The sequence below is a fragment of the Pangasianodon hypophthalmus genome, chromosome 26 (assembly GCF_027358585.1).
Source record: "Pangasianodon hypophthalmus isolate fPanHyp1 chromosome 26, fPanHyp1.pri, whole genome shotgun sequence".
NCBI lineage: Eukaryota > Metazoa > Chordata > Actinopteri > Siluriformes > Pangasiidae > Pangasianodon > Pangasianodon hypophthalmus.
The window spans coordinates 6,155,043-6,169,844 of record NC_069735.1 but is presented as its reverse complement, the minus strand read 5'-3'; the positions used below and the strand labels follow the sequence as shown (position 1 = coordinate 6,169,844).

At 39.7% G+C, this 14,802-nt stretch overlaps 1 protein-coding gene across 1 annotated transcript in view; it reads right to left on the bottom strand.

Moving 5' to 3' along the window:
- rasa3 (RAS p21 protein activator 3) overlaps positions 1 to 14,802 on the bottom strand; it is a 52,717-nt gene that overhangs the window by 23,062 nt on the left and 14,853 nt on the right. The window contains exons 2-5 of the mRNA XM_034300036.2: positions 13,299 to 13,416; positions 11,714 to 11,817; positions 4,703 to 4,797; positions 2,624 to 2,700 (exon numbers count right to left, since the gene is read on the bottom strand). Of these exons, the coding sequence (XP_034155927.1) occupies positions 2,624 to 2,700; positions 4,703 to 4,797; positions 11,714 to 11,817; positions 13,299 to 13,416 (394 nt within the window). The remainder of the gene's footprint in view (positions 1 to 2,623; positions 2,701 to 4,702; positions 4,798 to 11,713; positions 11,818 to 13,298; positions 13,417 to 14,802) is intronic.

Below are 14,802 nucleotides of genomic sequence, written 5' to 3'. Positions count from 1 at the left end.
GTGGCCCTGACCAGGAAAGAGCAGTTAATGAACATGAATGAATGAATTATGGCTTTTACAACCATGCACTATTTGTCCAACACTAATCATATATTCTTGAATGTCTCACCATCAATATAAGACATTGCATTCCCAGACCAAACAAACTTGAACCAAATCATAATCTTTATTTACATCGAAAATTTCAGAAAATGAAAATGGATAATGTTAACAGTCTGTGAGCATTTACATATCAGAGGATGAAAACAACATAGACCACATCTATCTCAGTTTCAGTTCCTTTATCACTAGGTTTCAAACCTTATGATGTAAGAAGCCTCGTAATAAAGGAACTGAAAAACACTCAAAAGTGGTCTAGTGCTCTAAGGATTAATAACCTACAAGCCACAAACAGGTAGCTCAGCACACTAGGCTTAAAAGCAATTCCAACTCATTTGTCTTTGCATTGCTAAATGTGATATATTCTCATATTTGGAGTATGTGCACTGATACACTTTTACACAAGGGAAGGCTAACAACCACTAATCAAAGCAAAGCTACAAAACCCTCTATTTAACTCCTACATGCTGGTGTGTTGCCTCATGGAAATGTAACATAGTTTACACAAGTGACTAAGCCAGTACCCAGTAAACACACTGCATCATGTCATTTCCACCGAATGGTAGATAAGCTCATGTTTTTATGATCAAAGCTGAATCTTACCCACACACAATACAACTGACATCATTACTGTGTCTGACAGAAAGCTGCGTCCTGTTGCCTGGGCTACATTACTCACACACTCAGTGACTCGCACTCATTCAAACTCGAGTATTATTCATGCTCATTCAGACACACACCTTCACTGCCCTGATGTGATAATGTCTCCCTCTCTCTCTCTCTCTCTCTCTCTCACACACACTCTAACTACCATAGTGATCATTAACAGGAAAAAATGGATCTGTTTATGGAAAAATGTACAGGCTATTCCACTCCGTAAATTAAAGACAATATTATTTATTACGTTTATATCATACTTATTGGTGCACTTTGTTCATACAGGCACATTATGACCCTTTTTTAGTTTCTGCTTCGGGTGTGTGTTTAACATGCACAGGCTGTGGGTGAGTGTGATAAGTGTTTAAACATGTTAATATGGCAGCACTTCCTGTGTGCTAAGCTGGTTTGTGTAATGCACGGCTGACCCGGTGCCACAGCAGGCCTTAAATACACCCAGCCATGACGTACATCAGTGATCCATGGGTAATGCCAACACTCAGACCAGCAACACACAACATGTACACTAACCGTCCACTTTAATAGGAACACCTCTACACCTGCTCATTCATGCAATTATCCGATCCTGTGGCAACAGACTGGAAAATGACCAGGTGATAATTTTTCCAAATCTCCAACTGTTCAGTTTTGGTGAGTCGGTGCCCACTGTAGCCTCAGATTCTTGCTCTTGGCTGACAGGTGTGGAACCTGATTTGGTCTTCTGCTGTTATAGCCTCAAGGTTCGATGTGTCGTGTGTTCTAAGATGCTTTTTGCACTATTCTGTGTAAAATCTAGACCAGCAGTTTCTGAAATACTCAAACCAGCCCAGCACCAACAACCATGCCACAGTCAAAGTCACTGAGAGCACACTGTATTTTCTGATTCTGATATTTACAATAAACTGCACGATTTTACACACTGCGCTGCTGCTATATACCTGGCTAATTGGATAACTGCATGAATGAGAAGGTGCAGAGATGTTACTAATAAAGTGAGTGCATATATTTTGCATATACAGCATATATGAATTTGTTCTAAACATATTTTAAGTGCATCAAAATCACGTAAAGCCTTCCATTCTCATGAGGCCAAGCCATGCTCCAACATGACAATATTGACTTTCTGGCAAGTAAATGATCTGCTAGATATTGCACATGTAATCATACAGGATATTGCCTTTGACAAAGTTGTGTGCACAAAGACAAAGAAAATGAGTTCTAAAAATAAAGAAAGACGAAAAAGAAAGCAAGACTCCTCCCCAGAGAATGCTGCTTATTTTTTGTGAGCCATTTTGCCCTAAACAAATACAAAAGTAGAAACATAAGGCAAGTCAGAAAAAAAACACCATATTTGACCAAACCGCTCCTTGTCTCTCTCTGGAATGTAGCTTGCTAACGTATTCATAGACCTAAAGCATGCCTACAAGCCTCTGATAAAACAGCTCTCTGAGGGCTTTCTACATTTAGCATCAATAGAGCTTTATAATAACAAAGGAGCAAGAGTAATTATCGGCTTAATGAACCCGGCTTCAGTGAAACACTATACAGGATGAATAAATGAAAAATCTTAGTTGGGATCAGTTTTTGTACTTTTTATACTCATAATAAGCATCAAGGAGCAGAGATGTCTGATTTGTTTTCTTTTTTTCTAATAGTAGAGATGGAACAAATTGCAGCAGTATTTCTGTGATCCATTTTTCAGATTTCTGCAAAACAAGTAAAAACGCTGCCTTTCCACAACTCTAGAAATCCGAACCTCCTCTGAATTGTATTGGGTTTCCTACATGACCAGTCAGGTAAATGACGTTTGCAGCGTTGCTATTGGCTGGCGGGGGAGTGCAGGGAGACCAGGGATTGGCTGACTCACCGGGTTGCCAGCTTGTGGCAGACGACTCCGTTGTCCGTGATGACCTCACTCAGGCGCAGCTCCAAGTGAACCTTTCCCTGTGGAGGATGGGGATGGCGTTACCATGGATACACACACCACCCAAAGAGAAAAAGTGAATGAGGGGAAGAAGAAGACCCAAAAGTGTGGGCATGTGTGTGTGAGAGAGAGAGAGACAGACAGAGACAGAGAGAAACGGAGAAGGTATGTGGAGAGTTTTAGTCGTTGCAGTTGCTTCATCATGGCAAGAATGAAAGAATGATTTTTTTTAATGAATTGTAATTTGGTTTATGTGCAGTTATCTTCGATGTAGCAGATCATACTTGGAGAAGGAAACTTCACCATATCATTGACTTGTGTGGGTATAAATGCACTAATTATATCTGTTACTGTGTGCGTGCATGGGTGCGTGCGCGTGTGTAAACCCTCTGAGAGCTGCACTGTCAAACTCCAGCCGACATCATCAATATGCAAATGAGACTTGACAGGCGTCTGGGGACTCTCTCTCTCTCTCTCTTTCTCTCTCACACACACAACAATGTGCTCCTTATGATTGGAGGGAGATGCTCCATCTTTCCTCTCCATTTCAGCCCATTCCTCTCTCTCTCACACACACAAACACACACGCACACACATGCTTCCTTTCTTCACAGTCACGAATGAATACGACTGTGTTACTGGAGATCCGCTTTAGGGCAAATCTAGCCTTCTGAATAATACAGATGTTTCTTTGGGCTGAAGAGAGAATGTGTCTGTGTGTGAACCATTTCTTTGAACTAAATTCACACAAGTCAGGATGTCTTCAAGCTCTCAGGGTAGTGAACTTACTAGGGCAATTGGTACTATCATAAAAAAAAAACCAGTCTGTTTGTGGTGAATATATTGTATATTTGCTAATCTGCTCTACACTGCATGCACACATACCCATATAAACACACTGATTCGTTTTAAAGGTGTATGCTTAAACAGATACTGAGTGAGTAAATGACTGAGTATGACTCATTCTTGCAGTCGCTTCTAACCGCTGTCTAATCGCTCTGCTGTAGGAGCTCAATGACAGCACAAGGGAGTAGCATTAAACAGCTGATGTACTTACATGTTCATTTACTGTTTTGTGAGAATCAACATGAAGGACTGTGCTTTATTTACACACATTGCTGTATACTGCTTTACAGTAGCTAGCCTGACGTCAGCCCTCAGCTCACATCATTGTCTCATTGACTGACCCTGATCACTTCCCTTCCATAAATATTTACGTTATTTACCTAGGATAGTTTAAGAGGTTGTGAGTTTAAGCCCCAGGATTACGCAGAGTCCTTAGGCAGGAACTGAAACCCACAACTGTGTGCTTTGTGTACTGAATTACTTATAAGTCACTTTAGACAGAAGCAAATGAATGAAAGATTCAGACTGACCCTATGACTAGCTGGACACTGACAGCTGCACACATTTCTATGCTTCAATGTGATAGCACTCTAGTTATCTAACATTACTGCATGCATATGGGACAGTGTTATGTTGTTTTAGATTTATTGCCTATATGTTATTTATAGCACACACCCCCATTAGGTAGCTCTCCCCATCACAGGATATGTGTAATACTCATTATACAACATCATTATTAAATATTGTAGAGAAAATTATAAAACACAGCACCAGTCTGATGTAGTGGCTTTGACGTTGAAAATAAATTGTCTAGTGACCTCGTGATCACCTTGACCATTTAAGAGGACTAAAGTTCTTCAGACAAAATTATCATTGGCAACTACTATGCGTTTAGACAAATGATTCACTCATCAGTGCCTCTCGTTTTCACAAGGACACTGAGTGAACGGATTCATCCTGAATAGCAGGACTGTTCGCAACAAGCAAAAAAGCTGGCTGAGCAGCAAGAGACCTCGGCAGGTTGTAAACTGTCAATTACTGTCATACTGCATTAAAATAATCAGGAGGTGTGTTTGCAGTTCTAGTCCTCCCTTATAGAGTAAGAGAGCATGTTGGCTTTTGGTTTAGGCAATCTAACTGGAGTAAGAGAGAGAGGAAGAGAGAGGAGATACCCACCTGCACCTCAGAGTCTGCACTGATGGGCTGCAGTTGGAACCAGGTGTCTTTGCCATGATACTTCTGCAGGTCCTCCTTCTTCACCGCCACTTTACCTGTGGACACACGACCAATCACAACACAGCTCTACTAACCAGCCTGGACACATATAATATTCTCAGTTACAGAATATAACGTTTCCACTGAACCAAACCTAAGGAAGTCAAACCCTTTGTCCTACTGGAGAATGTGTTGTTGTATTCGAAACACTGCAGCAAATGAAAAAGACAATGAATGTACATAAATAACACGTTTAATTACAGCGAGTGCCACTCAGACTGTGCTTATTAATTGCTATTAAAAGCAATTTGTCACAGAATAGAAATGCACATGAGTATAAAGCTCACACAACTATCACAGAGATCTGAATGTAAATTAAAATGCTTGAGTAAATATGAAATGTTGTTTCATATTTTTCAGGTGCTGATTTTCGGATCATGATAACTCTTGAACTGGTCTTGTTGAGCAGAATTTTAACCAAAAAAAGAGGGAGCTTCAGTAGTCACGGTGTTCAGGACTCCCCTCTGGGTCATCATATATCATCACTCCTAGCATGCTATGTGAATGACTTTTGTTTACTTACTAGCTTCTCAGCTTAGTGAAGCTGAAGGTGGAAGTGGTGAAGTGTGCACTATAATAATAATCAGCATGTTACATATTATCAGCGCAGGCCAGTGCAGGGACTGACAATCAAACCTGCTCAAACTGCTGCATGCGATGCTTTACATGAAATAATGCAATATAGCAATACAGTTATTATACACTTTAGGAAAAAACTGCTGATGACTAGCCCAGTTTGTTGCTGCGTCATCACACTATAGTGCATCAGGCTTGGCTAGGCTAGCGATCAATGAAACTTAGCAAGAAGAACATTCTTTACAGACTTCTATTAAAATTAGGACATTTTTCTAATTAAATTAATTTTTTTCAGACAGCATTTCACTTGTTTTGGAGAGAAATGAACATCTATCACATCTGGTCGCTTCCAATGTGTGTATTATATTCCCCAATCTGTCTTCTATAAGTATTTTATTATCTGTGTATTTTGTTTTTCAACCCGTCAAACACAGTAGACAAGCCAAGACACAGAGCAATAAGTTTAAGTCACACACAGATGACAAGCAGGCGTCCCAGATCGCTCACTCTTGCCCGATATAACCAAGTTTGAAACCCACAACACCTTCCGTAAATCACTAGCAGCCTATCATCTGTTTTCTAACCAAACAACCTCACAAGTGGGTAAAGCTACAAATACAACAAGTATAAATCAGCAATCACTAGCTTCTAACCAGTCCGAGAAGAAATAAATGGCTTTGGCAACATTAGTTAAAACTTCATCACATCTGAATCCTTTTTTCCTCTTATTGTATAATATCGGACTCTCTCACTCCCGTCTGTTTACACTCTCAAGTTCTTCTCTCTCCCCTGTTTGGCTCTTGACAAGCATGAGAATGAGAAGCAGGGTGGGAGATGGCAAACCGACAAAAGAGAGCATCTGAGAGTGGCAGATGAGAAAACGGCTTAATATCTTTCCTTTTCTCCCCGATTTAGTCTTGCCAATTCCCTCCCACTGACTAGATAACTCTCCCCATCACACAACAGCTATCCACATCTTTTCACACTGCTGCTCATGCTGCGTCACAGGCAAGGAAAGTCCTATCTGCCCTTTTCCACACATATGAGCTAACAACCGGGGAGCCACTTCTTCAACGTTTGGAGAAGGTGCACCTTTCCTGGACTTTAAGAACCCAAATGATGTACATTCCTGCATCATCATTATCTAACCCGTTACACAGTACTGTGAACAAGGCACCATAATTTTTTAATAGACATTTTCTCTTAAACTTTGGTCTTCAACTATAAATAACTAGCCTCAAAGAAGATCAAGTTCTTCTTTTTACAACACAGAGTATGGCCTCCATAGGTCCTGGTCTAAACATCATGAGGTTGTCTGGGATCTGCAGAGACAGAAGCAAATGAGCAGAAGAAGTGTGAAAGGGTTTCCAAGATGCCTGTACCAAAGAGAACTCATACAGTTTTAAAGGCAGACAGTAATACTGTGATATTCATATTTCAAGTTTGTTTTATCACTTGCGACTTGCGTGCAGCTTTGAGTCTCACACCGCCATAAAAAAAAAATGACTGGCTGGCTGTCACCTTGGCACTTGCTAGTCTGAACACTGGGTTAGAAAAATTTTGACTGACGTATGTGTGACAGAGTGCCCAGTTAATGCCAGGCTCACACACTTCCTCAAACTTATGTCCAGGCAACACTTGAGGATAACTGAGACAATTTACCTCTCCTGACAATCAGCACAGGTGTGCTGACTTCTGGCTTCCCAGACAATCTTCCCAGATTATTCAATCTTAACCTTTATCAGCTAGTCATGGCCATCCTGATTTTAAAATTATTACATGTTTAAATATTTTCACTATTTACCGCACAGTACCTTTGACGTTGCACAGGAAAGACCAGTAAGCAATGAAAGCCAAGATGAACTGTTGTCTGGCATCTTTTCATCTGATGCCATGTTTGTTCACAGGAAATTCTGCAAGACCCCATGTTCTGATAGCATAAGCTGAGCCTTGATATTTGTGGCCATAATCTTACAATGTGTGGTGTCAAATTATGTATCTTTAACACTAGTTGATAATTCTTAGAGTGTATATCACACACACATATGGCACAAGGTTAGGATGTGTTTTGCTCTCAACTTCAGACTCTGGACTGGAGAAAACAGTACCAGAGCCTTAATTACACTCATTATCATAAAGCCTACATTCATTAACACCAGACAAAGCAGAGGAAACAGAGAAACAGCGAGAGAGAAGAGGAGGAGGAGGTGAACAATGTTCTGGCAGATCAAACGTGTTGTTCACACGAGCTCAAACCAACATCTGCTGGCCTCGCTCTGCTTCTTATGCTTGCAAACAACCACCAGATTGGCACACTTTATATCACTCGCATCACGTGTGTGGGAGAGAAAGAGACTGATACTTTCGCAAAGGCCTTAAAAAAATTACATGATGTTAATTACATTTACTATATTTCGACCTGTGAAATCAACAAAACCTACTTCAAATTAAGCACTTACTATTGTACTTGAGTACCCTGATCATAAATTACAAAACATGGCTGCTTCCCTATGATGAGGCGATTCTGTACTGAAACCTAGGGATGCATTGACAGCATTTTGTTCAGTTGTTTCTCTGATTTGTTACAGTTCGATTCTATTAGTGATTCTCAATACTACTGTCACTCATCCCAAGCCTAGTACCTTGTTAGTATTGATCAATCAGAGATATCAACATGAACATGTTATTTAACTCTGTTTATGTCTCCCTGGCACGCGTGTTTATGCACTTAGACTACACTTAGTCACGCATTAGCTAGCTACATTAGTTAGTGAATTAGCTAGCTACATTAATTACCTTCAGTTGAGTTGAGTTGCAGTGGAGAAGAGCAGGTTTCATTCCACTTTGGAAAAGTGCTTCTGTACAGCTCTAAGTAAAGTGAGTTTTTGTTTTCATTGCATAAGAATCTCTTGTTGTCAGTGACTGACAGCAGCTGACCGTCAAGAACAACATACTGGCTAAGAGCTGTTATTTTTACTCACCTAACTTTATCTGTAGACATTTTTTTCCTCATCTAGATGGGATTATTTCTGATTCTGCTTCAAAGCAATCAAGCTAACTTGTCAATCATAAGCAGCAATAAAAAAAAAAAAAACATTTTCCATACCATCTGATCGAGTACCAGTCTCTCTCTGTTTATGGAATAATTTATAGTTTGGGAAGTATTATATAAAATCTCACAACTGCAACTAAACTAATTTGTTTTGTTGAAATTAGTACTTCTTTCATTATGGATCTTCTGTGCTGCAATAAGAAAGACCACCATTTCAGTCAAAGCAGGTGTTCTCTTGATCAACATCGCAACTTCATAGGTGTTTTGCTAGCAAAGTTTATTCACACCAGAACTTTGTTATGTGAACCCAACAACTGGGTCAAATTTTGCTAACAAACAGTGTGTGTGACTGGAAATTTACACCAGTCTTCTCTCTCTCTTCACCAACGTTTGGTAACACATAAAGGCCTGAGGCTTAGCTCGCCAAGTTAGTCTCAGCTCTCTGTTTGGTCAGCAGCTCCCGTTTGAGTTTACTGAAGACCAGGTCTGATTGGACACTTTTTCTACAGTGATGTTAACTTGAAGCTCTTATTGGCTTAAGCGCAGCTGCTTCTGCTTCCCTGAAAAAAAACAAACATGGAAACATTCTCACTGCTGTTATCAACACTTTCCCCCTGCCCCCACAGCCCCCTGCGCGCTTGCACACACACACACACACACACACATGCACACAGACACAATCTCTAATGAGCACAGCTGTGGTAAATGTTTGACACATGAGACGGCCCTCCCTTCCCCCACTCACTCCCTCCTCCTTCCTCTTTTCTTTACAGTTTTATCTCTCCTCATTTATTATTTCCACCAATAACACACACACACACACACACACACTCACACAAAGAAATTGAAGGAAAACATTTTGGCTCTTAGTTTTTCAAGTGAGAGCTGCTAAAACATTAATGTCACATATTACATCATACATAACTACACCCATGTAGCCAGGTTTAATAAAGTAGTTAATTTTAGTATGAAACTGCCTCAGGTTTAGAAGCTCTTCGGCATGGCATTTGTTTCAAGCGTAAAGTGTGGCTCGGGTTGAGCTCTGATGTCAGAGGCATAGAAGGGAGCGCAAGATAAGTAGGGAGACCTCACACACGCTCAGCGGGGTGAAACAGAGCACAACGTCACACACACATACACACACATACTAAGGGTGCTCAGAAAGCACTCTTTTCGTGTGGTCTCGACTGCTGGATGCGTGATATGGCTTCAAACGGGGCATAGCTCAACTCAGATTGACCTGAACGTAAGCCAGGGGGGTAAGATACGGCTGGTTAGATTAACCCCTGACGTAATGATGCAAGAGCTGGGGCTATGTGGGGACAGAAAGTTCACCGACACTGACATAAATAACAACTAAGCCGAAATACACGCCATTTAACTGGCAATAAGATGATGATCAGTCATGTGGAATTGCACTTTCTGAGACTATCACTGGTCTCATCAGCACTTTTACACTGACTGACTCCGCTGTTCATCACAGTAACATGCAGCCGATTTGATGCTTAAATATATTTTTGTACTGAATGTTTCATTTCTCCTCCTTTTCCATGTTAAACACTCAATTTTTTTATACATGCTCAAGTCTTATTGATTATACAGTGGATAATTTTATCTGGATATTATAGACGCAAAGCTAAATCTCTGCTCAAATCAACAATGACCCTGATGCTTAAACTGAAAAGCTTTCCAACACACTTAACACTACTTGACTCTATACTATACAGCTGTAGAAGAGTAATGATTTATATTCTCACTATCTGGTCTCACCCTGAAGAGGATGGGTTCCCTGCTGAATCTGGTTCCTCTCTAGTGGTCTTCCTCATGTCGTCTCAGGGAGTTTCTCCTTGCCACTGTTGCCACTGGCTTGCTCATTAACTATTAATTAATTAACTACTATTAATCTGTAAAGCTGTTTTGTGACAATATCCATTATTAAAAGCGCTATATAAATACATCTGAATTGAATTATATAAACGTTCCCTCAGTTTTTGAGAGAATTTTTATGTTGCGTACTACTTTGCTAATACTGGTAATAATAACCTAATACCGTGTATCAGAAAAATGGCATGTACTGTAACATGATATGCAGTCTGCAGTAGATAATTTCATGCTTTAGCCTCACACAAGTATATACTTCTTCATAATTGAGGGTCAGGAATGTCTTACAGCATCTGGCTTGTTATTTTGAAGCTTTAATTGGCACTATGCAATATAAGCAGAGCATTATGGTATAGCCAAGTCTAAACAACACACAGTAAAAATATTCTGGTTTCAGCAGAGTGCCGCTACTCACATCTGCTCAACATATGAAGCCCATTACATCTACAGTGTTTCTGTTTCAGGTAAAAGGGCAAGCCACTTAACGCTGCCAATCCGCTCACACTATCTGACTGATGACGAGACACGGTGTGTGATCTGATGCTTACATCACAGCCATCAAGCCTCTTACCACAGTGACCTGCAAATATCTCTAGACAACGTGAAAATAATTGTGGTTAATATTTTTCTCAGAAGTTGTTTAGCAGTTTTCCAAATGTCTCAAAAACTGGTGTTGTTGTTGATTAATCAATGAGTGATTAACTGCCATTAAAAATCTGATTCAGAGTTTCTAATTAAATGTTTTAATTAAGTAAGTTTCAACCTCAGACACATTTTTTTCATCAAGGGTTCTTGGTTTAGTTACAATTTCTGTACAAGGCAATTACTGGGCCTGCAATAAGCACATAACAAGTATGCAACTAACTTGCTACCCAGCAAAATTTCTAAACCTTGCTGATGCTTACTTGGCTACTCAGTGGGTGTGTTTTCATTCTGTTTTCAATTTCATGCTGTACTGTACAAGAAGGTAAGTCCAGAATTACTGATGCTACAAACCTACTTAAGCTGTGATGCTGTCATTTCATTTTTTTCATTCTTTTAAGAATCCAAATACGAAGTTCTCAATAAAGCTCTGATGGAGAGAGAAAAAGGTGTTCTGTATTTGTATAAGCTGTGTTTAGAGATTCTGTTAATGACTAATTAATCATTGCTCATTAATTCTATCTACGCTTTATCAAGGAAAAGTACTAAAAATTGCTTCATTACGGCTTCAACGCTGTCCTGTTCCTCAGATTATGATTCAGCACTGGACAGTGATTAGCCTGCCTGTGATCTGCTCTGCTATAACCTTTCACTATGATTATTAAAATGTCAGAATGAAGAGGTTCTGCACATGCGTCCTACCGAGTGTGTTCGTGTTAGTGGAATGAATGATGAGCGCTAAACCCAATGCTGAGACTCACCGATGCAGGAGTCCCTCCTGAAGACGTCCCTGTCGAAGATGTAGAAGGAGAGGTGGCGGAAGCTGCGTGGGATTTCACAATAAAAGTCTTCGCCGTAGAATGGGCTGCGGTCAGAGAGGAAACAGATCGAAACTTTCACCATCAGTCAGAACGGACATTACGAGATTACTACCGGAATTGTAATCATGCTTGACACACACTGGCACTTCTGAAATCTATCTGAAATCTACAAACAAACTCTTTAAAATGGGAACTCTTTCAAAATATATATATATAAACATCATTTCCTTAAGAAATATATTTAAAACATCAATAACTACCTGACTAAACTCTTCTGCTTTATGCTGCATTCAAGCTACAAAACGCTTTAAAACTTTCATTCCTACTTAAACTTCCTGTTTATTGCCCTTCAAAGCCTTTGACTGCCCTGTAGAATTATTGGCGCCCTTCATTCGCCCAGTTCATGAAGGGAAAAATACAATAATGTATAAAATATACATTACACACAATCATTCAAAGTTCAACAACAGAAGAAACTATTTATCCTTGTTCTAACAAAATATACTCATTAGAACTACTTTTTAGTAGAAAATATTGACACCCCTACTTCATTATTGTTAATTGTTAATTTAACATAAGCCATCATTTCATAATAGTAACACATCTATGTATGATATAGACAAAAATAGCCAATAGTGATTACACTGCTACACACTGTGACAGTGATCTGTGATTAGCGCAACAATATACGAACACACTAGGATCAAAACCCTGGGGCATTAGAATGTCCACCGAACACAACAAACAACATTGATATAGTGACTATTTTCATACAGCAGGCATTCTGATATCAAAGGCTGATATTGCTCTAATGATTAACAGATGGTATATTGTGCAGGCCGATCAGACTTTACTAAAAAACTCATCATTTTTTCCACAATATTACGCATTATTTTGATGACAGAAGAGGATGGTACACACTGAAAACCAGATCCTGTTAGTGAGCATATCTCTCATCTCAGTGGAAAAAAGTCTGTATCTAAAGCGAAGAATTTTGTCCTGCGAGAGTTACAGCAGGTCTGACATGGTTAAAGTGGTTAGTTTCTGTGAAGACACACCCACCACACTTGACATTTTCCACAACTCTGTTTGTTTTGTCTATTCATCTTCCCCGTAGTCTCTCCTTTTTGAGTGGGAAGAAACACTGTGTGACTGCTTGTCCTACATGATTACTGTTCTCTCTATACTCGCATGGCCAGTGCTGATTACCAGCTCAGGGTTGGCGATCTGAGATGATGTAAACACACCTACCATCCACTCCTCCTTCCAACATACACACACACACACACACACACTCAGGGTTTACTGGATTTTCATAATCAATCTCTCCAAGGAACTACTGCAGAAAATGACCACAGTCCTTCCTTCCTGTGTTCCACATCACATTCACCACAAACCTCCCTTCCCCCAACACACACACACACACACACACTATGGAGGAATGAGGGCGAGTGGCTGAGCAGCACTGAGCTCGAGAGCGGGCGACTGGGATGATGGAATGAAAAGAACGCCGGAGATCCCTCACCATAATGACTTCTCGATGATTTTCGTTCTGAAGACCTCCTCCTGGTCCAGGTTCACCGTACAGTAACAGTCCCTCATTTTGTTCGGCCCGGGGTAGGGAGGGATGTTCTTGGCTTCTCCTAAAGAGCAAAACAACAAAGGATGGGCTCAGTTAGGAAAGTGGTCATCCAGAGTGTGTGTGAGGATTCTGTGAACAGTCAGTTTTCCCGATTCCACTGTTATGACTCAAAGACTCAAAGCTCATGGGATTAACACAGTGGCAGTTTTACACAAAGTCGAAAAGCTGCGGCACATTAAAGCACATCATTAGTGTTTGAAAAGGCATGTGAGAAGCGTTGGGTCAGAAATTCCTCTGTAATAACTCAGTAATGCATAAGTATTCAGTTCTATTATTCTACCAGCACACATTTTTCCCTTTTTGCATGCTCTGCACATCTATAGGCTTATACAGACGTCATTTATAAGTGTCTGTTTGTGCTAGGGCTGTCACATTGCATTTTATACTGTACAAGATTTACTATTCCAGTACATTCAAATATTAACGAGCCTACGGTATATTTTCACTATAATGCTATAGTGTTTGTATCACATAAACCATTGAAGCAAATTAAATCATGAGGTAAGATTATAATTTTATCATTATATAAGGAATAACACATGGCAGAAAATAAGCATCGCCACCATGGTGTGATATGACCAGAGTATGGATTGCATATTTTGCTTATACCACAGATATCTGCCAACGATTCGAATTTTTAATTTATTAACGAATGACATGTTGCACATTTTAATGGTTTAATAGTGAAATGGTTTATAATGTTGTGGAACATCCGAGAGACGAGTTAGTTGCTGTATTCGCTTCTGTTATAATCAGCGACATAATCATGTAGCCAGAACGTTTAGGAATTCTGGGTTTTGATAGATGTTCACTGCGCTACTAAAAGTAGAACATGAAATCTCAAACAGCGGAACATGGACATTTCTGTCCAAAAAATTTGAATAGTAATCAAATAACTTTTTTAACATTACGCCTTGTGTGTTTAATGATGGTGGCAAATGTAATACTTTAAAAGCATGAGGGCATTACACTGGAAAAAATCAAATATTGAGCTGCACCAAGATAAAGAATCAGTTAATAATCTCAATGTGACTTGTGAATTGAAATCAAATTGAATCATAGTGTGCTTAGGGAATCTGTATGGATGTATATGGAATTATGTATAAATTGATATACCACTTTAATCTTACACAGAGAGTAATTTGTAACTGCTAGTTTATACACACACACACACACACACAAAAGAAGACATAAGGATCGATGCTAAGGTCTAACCTTCAGCATTCACTGAAACACACATTCATTGTCACTTTCTCACACACACACTAAAACAAATCAGGTTTGAGATCAATTATAATCAGTTTCCTTGTTTAAAAGTTAGTGTGAGGTAAAAATATCCATGTGGTATTGTTCTTTTATGAACCCAATAGCCACAGCCACGTGCAAC